Below are 10,767 nucleotides of genomic sequence, written 5' to 3' on the forward strand. Positions count from 1 at the left end.
CACAACTCTGACTGTGTTATCTGAGATTTCCTTTTCTTTCTAAAACTGGAATGTTTGCACAGGGCGTGCAGTGGGAAGAGACTCTCCCACTCCTGATTACACAGAACTTGCTGCATGCATTCTTAGAAAAAAACAACAAAAAACCCAAAAAAACTCACCTTGCTCACATCACCCTAGAGGAAATGGCCTCATGTTGTGCCAGCAGAGGTTTAGATGGAATATCAGGAAAATTTTCTCCATGAGAAGGGTTGTCAAGCATTGGAACAGGCTGCCCAGGGAAGTGGTGGAGTCACCACCCCTTGAGGTTTTTAAAGACATAAATGTGGCATTTCACAACTTGGTTTAGTGGTGGACCAGGCAGTGTTAGGTTTACAGTTGCCCTTGAAGATCCTAAAGATCTTTTCCAGACTAAATGATTCCGTGAGAAGTTCTTAGCCCACAATCTGAGAAAGCAGTTGAGAACATAGGATCAGTGGATGGGAAATACATCCAATAAATCAGGACTGATGTTCTCAAGCCCACATGACTCAGTGTGCATTGTTAGAGGTCAGGAAAGTTGTACAAGCAGCAATGTCAAAATGAAAACCTTTCTGCATCCAGTGTTTCTCTAAAAACTCTGAGTCTCACTGTTGGCCTCAAAGAAACTTTTTTTTATACTGCATCAACTAAAAGAAAAAGAAGATGGACTGACCTCAATTATGACCTTATACTGACTGGTTCACATTCCTCCATAGTTTATTTACCCTGAAGTTCATAAAAACAATGTGGCTTTTCAGTCTAATAGGTTATTTTCAGCTCTAACTAATCAGAGCTCATGACTGGCTTTGGAACTGTAAGAGTCATACAAAAGCTAAGATTGATTATTAGCATCCAAATATGCTAAAGTATAAAGTAATTAAGCCTACCAAAAAAAACAAAACCAATACATCCAAACAAAAACTTCCAACAGGTAAGAGCAGAAGAAAATTGAAGGAAATAAACAGCACTGAGGATTTTAATAAATCTGTATCTGAATGTCTTTACAAGTAAGTAGCTGAAATGAGATTGAAAGTGCAACCCAATACAGCACAAATACAAGAATGTCTGCATTGAAATTCCATAACTTTTCTTTATTCACTGTGATACATTCAAACAAAAGTGCTCCAGATAACATCCACAGAGTAAAGGAAATTAAAACAAAAAGTCAGAAAAATACCATCAGATACATATGGTGATTATTCATATTTCAAAGCATTAGTAACTGCTTGTATCTGAGTGCACCAAAAACCCACATGAGAGTCCACATTTTTGTACACTGCTTCTATAAAAATAATAATCATAGGCAGCTCCAGCAAAAATGTTTGTCAGAACTAGAGCCAAAGCCACCACAAAGATAAAGCACCATCAGGCATATGTTTACAAATGCCGTAGTAATTAGTAGAGTGTAAAAAAAGGCTTAGCTGAATTAACATTTTCCTTGTATTGGTATAGCACAGGGAATCTCTGCTTAGATTCACTCCTTCCCAGCTTTGATATTTCTCACCAGGGATGTGCATTTGCCCCACAACACCAAGCACCATGGGCAACTTGGGAAGCTTCAGGAGTCAGTGAGTGATGGGTGGAAGAGGAACCGGAGCCGGTGTCTATCCTCCTACTTAAAAAATCATCTTGGCATGGCAGCATGTCCTCAACCATGTCACTGAATTACAGTGGCACAATCCATCTAAGAAAGGCTGGTTGTACAGACCATGTTGATTTCCAAATGCTGTTTGCTGAGCTACAGCATTTGGCTGCACTGGTTTTACCCCAAAAAGACAGTTCTTGTTTTCAACTCTAATTCTTCTACAGTAAAAATATCACTGTTATCTGTAAGAGACAGCAGAGGATCACTTCATAGCAAACCCAGGCTGCATCCTATAAAGTGGTTCTATTCCAGCTGCAGAAATCCTGAACTATGCATTTGCTAAGAATTATTTGTAACTCAACATCTATGTAGGGAGGAATATTCCTATTCCAAAAAGACAAGAAACATTAGTCAAGATGCCCAAATTACACTGTCAATGGGATATGGCTGAGAGACACTTTTAAGTCTAGGGTCCCTCTATGTGGTGCATTATTAGGTAGAACACCAAGGATCTTCAACAAACGGGGAAAAGTCAGTAGAATCCTTGTCCTGCTCTGTCCTTTACCTGCTCTGCAGGCAGCAATTCAGACAGACAGCAAGACTGAAGACAGGCCTCCCCTCTGAAAATCTGAGTTGCTGACATGAGGTTTTCCTTAAAAGGCTTAAGTAGGTCATAAACAGAAAAGCCCCTTTCCCCACACGCTTTCTAGTATATTCATAGGGATCCTGCTCCTTCATAGGTCCCAGCTCCTATACAGATTTAATCCCATGTGCAATTAGTGTTTCTCAAAGCAGGATGTAACAGCACTGATCATATGACCAACATCATCTTCACAGTCAAATCCTTACAACATCAAGGTCTGTCTGCTCAAAAAACATTTTTCTTAACTATGTTACTAATAAAGTCTCAAATCACTCAGGCTGAAAGGAAGTTAGAAGTGTTATGTGGTTATTTACCCTTCACGCTATTTGTGTGGCATTCATCTCCCACGGCGCATGCCTTGCCCTTTTCACACTCCCTTTTCTCATGCAGGAACACAAAGCTGTAATGTTTGGGTTGCAAACACCATTAAATGCCCCTCTTCAGCCCCCAACAGCATAGAAATATTTTCTTTTAAAAGTTCAGATCAAAGCATTTCTACTAATCCTAGGATTTATTAAAACAAACATTGTAGGCATGAGATAGTCAACAGCGTCCCTTTTACAAGATTCTTTGGAGACGGTTCTGTTTTCATACTGTTTACTGATCCGCCCCTAATTAATCTTCAGTTGCTCAGCTGCAAATTCAGCAAGTCCACCTGCTCCTTCCCCACCCAGCAGACGTTCCTTTCTCCCCAGTTTCAGGCTGTAATGATAGCACCACCCAGTCCCTGTCCTAAGAACAAGGTGGCTGGCTTGAAAAGCTACATATCACCTCTTGATGTTACATGATCACACGCATTTGCAGCACAAAGTCTAGCCTTTCCTCAGATGAGTAACTAAAACCAGTCATTAAGTGCTTTCACGGAGTTTCATTGTCTTTATCCTTCCCTGCAGTCAAGGTAGTTGCCTTTGATCCAGTAACAGATCTGTGCGTATTTGAGGGGTGTAATGCGAACAGCTACATTGAAATCCTGCGGGGTGCCATTCATGTCCACCCACTGATGGCCTGAAAATATACCAATAATTTTACGCTCCCATTTGTGATTCTGTCTCTTCCACATCCTCACATATACCCCAGATCCACTGGCACCCGGCTGGGCATCACACTGCTGGTACAGCAGGTCGTACGTTTCGTCTTTGACATCACAGAAGCGGTAAACCAGGTTTCCCGGACGGTCATTGTCGTAGCCAGAGAAGTGAATCCTCCCTCCAGGTAAGTGTCTTGCTGGTGGGCTCACACCTATCTTCATAAACTTTCTTTTATGCGGCTTCTTCAGCTCCAGCAGGGCATAGTCATAATCCATGCCAATGTCATTGGCATTGCCTTTGATCCATCCTTTGGGGACATGTGTCCGTTTCACTCGGATCCACTGGAATTTCATTTTCTCAGGCATTGCCGAGTTGGTGATATTGGACCCTTTGCCGCCATCTTTCTGTTTGGGCTTTAGGAACCCCACCCGCAGTTTCTGAGCTCCCTTGACATAACTCTTTCCATCATGGATACAATGAGCGGCAGTAAGAACGTGCTTTTCGGCCACCAGCGTCCCCGTGCAACCCGTAGAGAGCTTCACCGACGTGGAGAACGGGTAATTCAACAAGAAGTCTTTCCCAAAAATGCTAAACCTGCTGTCATAGCCATAGATCTGCCTCTTAGTTCGAGATCTGCCTCGGGAGCCGTCGCCACCATTGCTCAGGATGTATATGCCCACCTCGGTTTCTGTGAGGCTGCCGTTAGCGTACAAGGTTTCGTAGGACAGGTAGTTCTTCACCTCTTCGTAAGTCGGCAGCGGAGAGCTTTTGTGGCATGCTGGGCCACATGGAGATACCACTTCCAGTCTGGCTTCAGCATCAAACTGGGGTTTGTCCAAGTTTAGGGTAGACTGCGGCAGGATAACGGGAACTCTGTAAGATGGCCAAGTTGGCTTCCAGTGAGGACTGGAAGGCATCACATCTTTAGCAGCACACAAAAGGAGGATTAACGTGGATAAGGCTGCCATTCTGAATGTCGGTCTGTGGAAAGTAAAGGCAAATACAGTTATTCACCCAAACCCGCTGCAAGATTATCCTACCTTGCTAAGTAGTGGCTTGCTAACCCAGTATAGATGTAATAAGGGTCAAGCGATTTGAATGGAGTTAACTTACATCAAATAGCTCAGATTTCTAAGTGTCAAACTAATGCCTTAGCCTGAGTCTCGAAACAAGTGTCCCAGGTTAACACTGAAATACAGGACATTTAGCCCTCAGGTGTGCTGAGCCACCAACTCCCAGCTGACATCAGTGGGAAGTTATAGTACTTGTCTTCACACAGTTTAAAGAAAATTCAGATTCTGTTTAAATCCATTCATCCAGTAAACAGAGCTCCTGCAAAGAGTAAATGCATCTGTCCTCAGCTAGACTAGAACACTCTCTGAAAGCTCTCCCCTGCTCTCTGACTTTGCTGAAAGATGTCCTTTAAATCTCTTCACACCATTTGCTGTCTCAGCCAGAGACATCAGGCTGATGGTAGGGACAGGTGGGGAGGGACAATGAAGGTGACCTGACAGGGGCTGGGCTGCAGAACACGACCACAGAGGAGACTCACTTCCCCTTGCAGCTCACACCAGACAAAGGCTCTGCACCAAGTGGCACTGGCTTTCCCCAAGGCTTACATGAGAAAGGGTGATATGATTACACACAGGCAGCTAATGAAGGAAGATTACAATTCTTGAGGGAATTTTCAGTTAACACACTGGCTTATTGCTTTATAAACTCAATTAATTAGAAATGCAAACCAACCCCCTCTGAGCACAGGGAGGCAAATGTGGTTGTAAATGTGTTTATGAACCGCAGGCAGAATGCCTGAGACTGCAGAGAACAGCGTGCACTAGAACTGTGTAAAAAAAATGCCTAACTTCAGTTTATTTGAAAATTAGCCATACAGCTGAATCGCTGCAGGAGGCACTGTGCCCTGGGCAAGAAGGCAGGCAGGATCTCCCTCACACAAAGATTATTCAAAGGAAAGTTCACAATTATGTTGAGCTTACACATATTTAAAACCCTGCTGAGGTTACACTGATCACAACTGCAGGACCATTCCTGAAATGCCTCAAACGAGTAAACCAATGCAAATCACACAGGAAATGACCACAGCTATCTAAGAATAAAAAAAGAAAAATCCTTCTTTCCAGTGCTTTGTGTAGGAATACTCCATCCCTAAACTGCATCAAACAAGACTTTGAAAGCTACAGGCTGCTGATGTCCAGTGGTGTTCAACTCAAATATTGGGCCCAGATTCTTAAAATTTTGGTACCATCCTCTTTGGGAACAGAGGCTATCATTAAAGCACACAATGTTTAAAATATCAATTGACTCATGCAAGATATCAAAAGACCTAAAGTCCAAAAAACAGATGTAGATGAACAGAACTGATGCTACTGAAACCCACAGAGGCAGGTGGACTCTTTCAGGACTCTTTCAGAAGTGACCACACATTCTGTTGGCAAATTTTTCATTAACAAACAGGACATCTTTAGAGGAACATACTTTTTTCCTAGGTTAGCCTCCACCAAATATGATGCATTATATCTAACTGATGACTCGTGCGGCAAATACAAGCCATTTTAAAGATTAATCAGAATTGCATAATTTTGGATGTCTCAAAAATCAGAAAATACTTGGTATTCAAGGAAAACCAACCATTCCTCTGACTCCTTCCACAGCAAATTTTAGTATTGGATGTGGCTGCATTTTGCAAGCTATGAAATCAAAGACTTCCAAATTGCTGTAAGGATGGCATAGGATAGGCTGTACTATCATATCTATTGTTGTAGGACAGTGATTAGGAAGACAAAAAAAAAAAAAAGAAGGTAACAGGGACAAATGACACTGCTCCATCCCCACAAAGACAATATACACTGGCATAAGTCAACTGCTAGCTGTCCTGCTTGTGTCAGTGAGGGCTGCATGCAGCAGTGCTCACGGGTTTCACAGACAGAAGCTGATAGCAGAGTAAACCACAGTTAAGCTGTGCATCAGGTATGATCCCATCATTAAGAGCACATATTTCTAGGCAGTTTGCCCTCGCTGCCCTCAGATTTCTTAAGGGATTACATCTCTCTAAATTGCACCACTCATGCCACTTCTTGGAGCTAAAACCCATCCAGGCTAACTGAGCCTCTGCTGGCCTTTGGCTGGTTTATTTAGCTGGCAGGGGAAAAACAGAAGCATCCTGTCAGTTGTTATTTGCACAAGCAGCCAGATTCCCTCGTGCCTGTCAGCACGGCGACTCGATGAAGGGATTGTGTGCCAAACAACTCCTCTGCTTCCTCCAGGATGATCATCTGGGCTGAGAAGAGAGATTACCTCGCCCTGCAACCTGCTCTCCCTTATCTCCCCACCATCACCACCACGGCACCGCCAGCACTTGGAAGGGCAACTTCAGACAGCAGAGGGCAGCCGCCCTATGAAGAGAACAAGACGAGATGGGACTCGAGCGGGTCCCAGAAAAAAGGCTTCAGAAGATGGTATTTGTGTCTGTGCTGTGTAAAGTGGTACTTACTCCACTTTACATCTCTGAGCAAGCCTCCCACCCCCCGCCACTGCTGCTTCTGTGCTGTGATCACATTGCAGCTCTAGGGAATAAAAAAGCCTTTTCATCAGTTACAGAACTCTTCAATTATTTAAAATGTTATTTAAACCTGACAATAAAATACAGTTGTGAGTTTATGCCTGTAGAAGCTAAACAGTGCTCATTTACTGAAGTCATCATAGTTAAATTCCATCTGGAGACATAACTGGTACTAAATCAGATCTGAGCAGCAATAAATAGAATAAATATGTCTAACTTATAACAGGATGCAAATTAGTTCACAGTACCTCTTTCTGTGTAGATCCTTCCTTCCTCTCAAAAATGAAGGAATTGAAAAAGCACTCTACATTTAAACAGAGACTCTCCAGTAATGCTCTTCTTTCCTTTTACTTTCTCTTCTCATTTGAAACACAATCAAACAGCTGCAAAAAGCCCCAGGGTTAAAACTCTCTGTCCTCAGCTACTTACTCATGGGTGACCCTGGGAGATGTTCTCAAACTGAGCAGACTGGTAAGGAGTGAGCACTTCCCTGCACGGCTATCACAGAGCAGTGCTGAATGAATTACGATGTGCTGCTCTACTGTAGCTCTGCTCTTCTGTTTCTATTTAAACTGTGTCATAAACTCAATCCACCCTTTGACTCAGCACAAAGCCCTGCTCTGACAACCAGCCTAGGAACCCCCTAGAAGCGGTTTGTACATAATCACACTCACTAATGGCATTAAAATTGTTTAGAGAATGGAAACGGTGACAGCTAACCCGGGGCTCTCCGTGTTGTTGAAACACTTTACAGACACATTTTCCTGCTTGCTGTGGGCATTCATGCCTCAAGATAGATGCTGCTGAAAGAAAACTGCCTTGCTCAGGACAGACATGAATAATTTTCTAATAAGCAATTAATTTTTCTGCAAGAGTTCACTACTTCAGGGGTGGTTCTTGCAGTTGATGGTTAAATAACAATAAATCATGGATCATCTAGTATGAAAGACCATGAACCAGTCTCCATTACATTTTGAAATGAAGAAAGTTTTTCCACAGCGCTGGAAGCCAGAAAGATTAACATACCAAAAAAATCAAGAGAGAAAACCAAGACAGTGAGAGAGAAAAAGCTGCCTCAAACCAAATCATAAAGGAGAACTAAATCACTGTCAGTGCTGTGCCAAAATACCTCTGCTGCTTTTCCTAGTCACAGAACTTGTTAAAACACAGCAAAAATAATGGAGTTGCACTTTAATAACTACAGAAGCCTTCCTGCCATTAAAATCTAACAACTTTATTAGCCTGCCAGAGATGCTGAGGGTGGTGCGAGGGTTACACTGCCTTACCTGCTAGACTGAGGGCTGTAGGAAGAGATGCCTTGGAAAGCCTGAAACTAACTTTGATATTGTCAGGCCACGGGTGTGTCCATTAGCATGCACACCAGGCACAGCGGCTCTTTTGGCACGTGTACCAGGGACATGCACACACAGAGAACAGGGAGCATAGTACGTGTTTCCATTTAGTCCGACTCCTAGAACTGCCTCCTTTCACCCTCCTTTTTTTCTTCTTTCTCTTTCCCTGCATGTCAAGCAGCTTCGGTATCACGGTACAAGAGCAACCTGCATTATGAGCAGACGGTGACGGCCAGTCTGCATAACGGGGTGAAGCTGTAGGAAGGACCTGCATCCCCAGGGCTCCCAAACCACCTGAGTGACGGGGCAGCTGCACAAGTTGGGTCCCGGTGGGACCGCACCGACCCCTCGGACCTTGCTCGGGGCAGGAGGCAAAAAACAACTTCCCCGGGCTCCAGCAGCCGCTTCACTGAACAGCTCGTGTCACGTACGTCTTAAAAGGCCACCCCAAAAATACTAATGGACTCAAACACAGCGACGAATCCAAGTACAGCACCGCAGCGGAGCGCTACCTTCAGACGCCTGCAAAGCACGAAAAAGCAGCAAAGGCGACTTTCATCCCAGCTGTTCCCTCACCCGCCGTGCTTTCAGAGTTGGTCCCCGGCACCGGCGGCGGACCCGCAGCGGGGACCGGCGGGCAGCAGCCGCGCTCGCCCTTTTGTCGCCGGCGCCGCCGGGGAGGCGGTGCCCGGTGCGCTCCGGTGGATGCGAGCGGGGTTAAACATTAAGCCCAGCGCGGAGGGAGCGCTCGCCGCGGGCCGGGACAGCCGCTCCCCCGGCCCGGAGTCCCGCACGGCCGGGCAGGTGAGGCAGTGTGCCCGGGGCAGCGCAGGGCAAGCCCGGCGCTCGCCATCCTCCCGCCGCCCCTTTGTCCCCCGGGGCGACCCGCACCCCGCGGCGCCCTCCCTGCCGCCGGGGCCCGCTACCTACCGGCTCCCCGCGGCGGCGGCGGCGGCGGCGGCGGCTCCGGGAGCGGCTCAGGCAGGTGGCGGGGCCGGTGCCGGTCCCATCTCTCCCGCCGCCTCCGCGGGGCTCGGGAGCGCCTCCCTTCCCTGCCTCCCGCCGGGCGCCGGCCCTCGGCGGCGCGCTCGGAGCGGGGCGGGGCGGGGCGGGGCGGAGCGGCGCCTCCCGCAGGTGGATCCCGCTGCTGGATCCCGCCGCTGGATCCCGCCCCGCCCGCAGCGCTCCCGCCGGCACCGCCGCCCGCCCGCGGGGCCCCCGCCGCGCCGCCGCCGGCCCTCCCCTGCTCGGCTCGGCCCGGGCCGTCCCTCCGCGCAGGCTGCCCGTCGGACCGCCGCCCCAGGGCGGCGTCACCCCCCTTTTAATCCTTTACTGCTATTTCCATTTATTTTCCGAGGAAAAACATTGGGGGTTTTCCCCAACCTTGTTCTGGCACTACGGGCGGCTCGGGAGCTGCCGTCTCGGTGCGAGATTTTGGGAGGCAGCCCGTGGCATTCTGCAGCTCCAAGGGCAACAGGTTCTTTGTCCCCAGTGTCTGGGTCCCCAGATCCCTTTTCAGGGAGCTTTTGAGCCCCCTCGGAACTTCCTGCCTCCGCAGGGCATCAGCTCCAGGAGCTCTGCGGTCACTCACCCGTGTTGCCTCATCAAGCGGACATTTAAATTTAATTGTCCGACACATTGTTTGCTCGGGTTTTAATTACTCATCCTTCTTGAAGCCTTATAATGATATCTGGCAAGAAAAGAGGAAACTGGAGCCAAGAAGGCAAAAATCCTGCAATGTTTTAACTCCACAAGAAAAAGTCACCCAAAAAAAAGTTTTTTCAAAATTCCCAGCTGATCACCATTATTCTATAAAGGAAATACAAATTTCATAGGAGTCAATTTATTTACAATCTTCTACTCACCTTTTCAAGCCACTGCTGCCCTTACAAATGATGAGGAGAGCCTGAAGCAAAAGAAAACCTTTGCCTCACCCGTGGACGATCTGTGAAGAGCTGAAATATGACAGGATCTTACATTCTCAGACATGATTTTTCTAATTTGCATTTGCTTGGCCCTAGCACTGTCCCTAGCTGGGTTTACAGAAAGATTTTACCAACTGAATGGAAAAAACATGTACTAAATATTTTTTTTTAAAAAAGTAACTACTCAGACAGCTAGAGACTACAACTGGTGTTGGAGAAGGGCTGGTGACACCAGTGCAGCTGCTCTTGGGCCGTGAGGGAATAACCATGCAACAGTGAGGCAGATCCCTGGAGTACCAGCAGACAAATCAGGCTCTGTCTGCAGTGCCTTACTGACCACAGATCCCTTCCTGATGTGACTCTGTCTGTCACATCTGACAAGATGTGCAGGCTCAGAAGCTTTGCCCTGTACACACATACCTGCTGATTTGCATGACGGAAGGGCTGGCCCATGCCTTGTAGGGGTGAAAATGTTGTGAGCTTTGGTTAGAGTGGGTCTCAGGGCTGCAGCAGGGGTCCAGGTGGGTTCTTGCTTCCCTTGGACATGCAGTCTCTTGTGTCACAGCTGCCTGCTCCAGGGCCTTCCAGACCCAAATTCAAATAGACACTATCCTAGAGGATATGATGCTGATAGAAGTT

General features: G+C 46.6%; 1 protein-coding gene across 1 annotated transcript; it reads right to left on the reverse strand.

The window, feature by feature from the left end:
* Positions 1 to 892: 892 nt before the first annotated feature.
* On the reverse strand, positions 893 to 9,306 carry PRSS23 (serine protease 23). Its single transcript, XM_030956332.1, has 2 exons — positions 9,134 to 9,306; positions 893 to 4,255 (listed from the first exon to the last, which is right to left on the reverse strand). The coding sequence occupies exon 2, from the start codon at positions 4,240 to 4,242 to the stop codon at positions 3,124 to 3,126; it is 1,119 nt and encodes a 372-aa protein (XP_030812192.1). The 5' UTR covers positions 4,243 to 4,255; positions 9,134 to 9,306; the 3' UTR covers positions 893 to 3,123.
* Positions 9,307 to 10,767: the final 1,461 nt, after the last annotated feature.

The sequence above is a fragment of the Camarhynchus parvulus genome, chromosome 1 (genome assembly GCF_901933205.1).
Source record: "Camarhynchus parvulus chromosome 1, STF_HiC, whole genome shotgun sequence".
Lineage (NCBI taxonomy): Eukaryota > Metazoa > Chordata > Aves > Passeriformes > Thraupidae > Camarhynchus > Camarhynchus parvulus.

Excerpts from the sequence above, each read along its gene's own strand:
- PRSS23 (XM_030956332.1), bottom strand. The coding sequence starts at position 4,242 with ATGGCAGCCTTATCCACGTTAATCCTCCTTTTGTGTGCTGCTAAAGAT.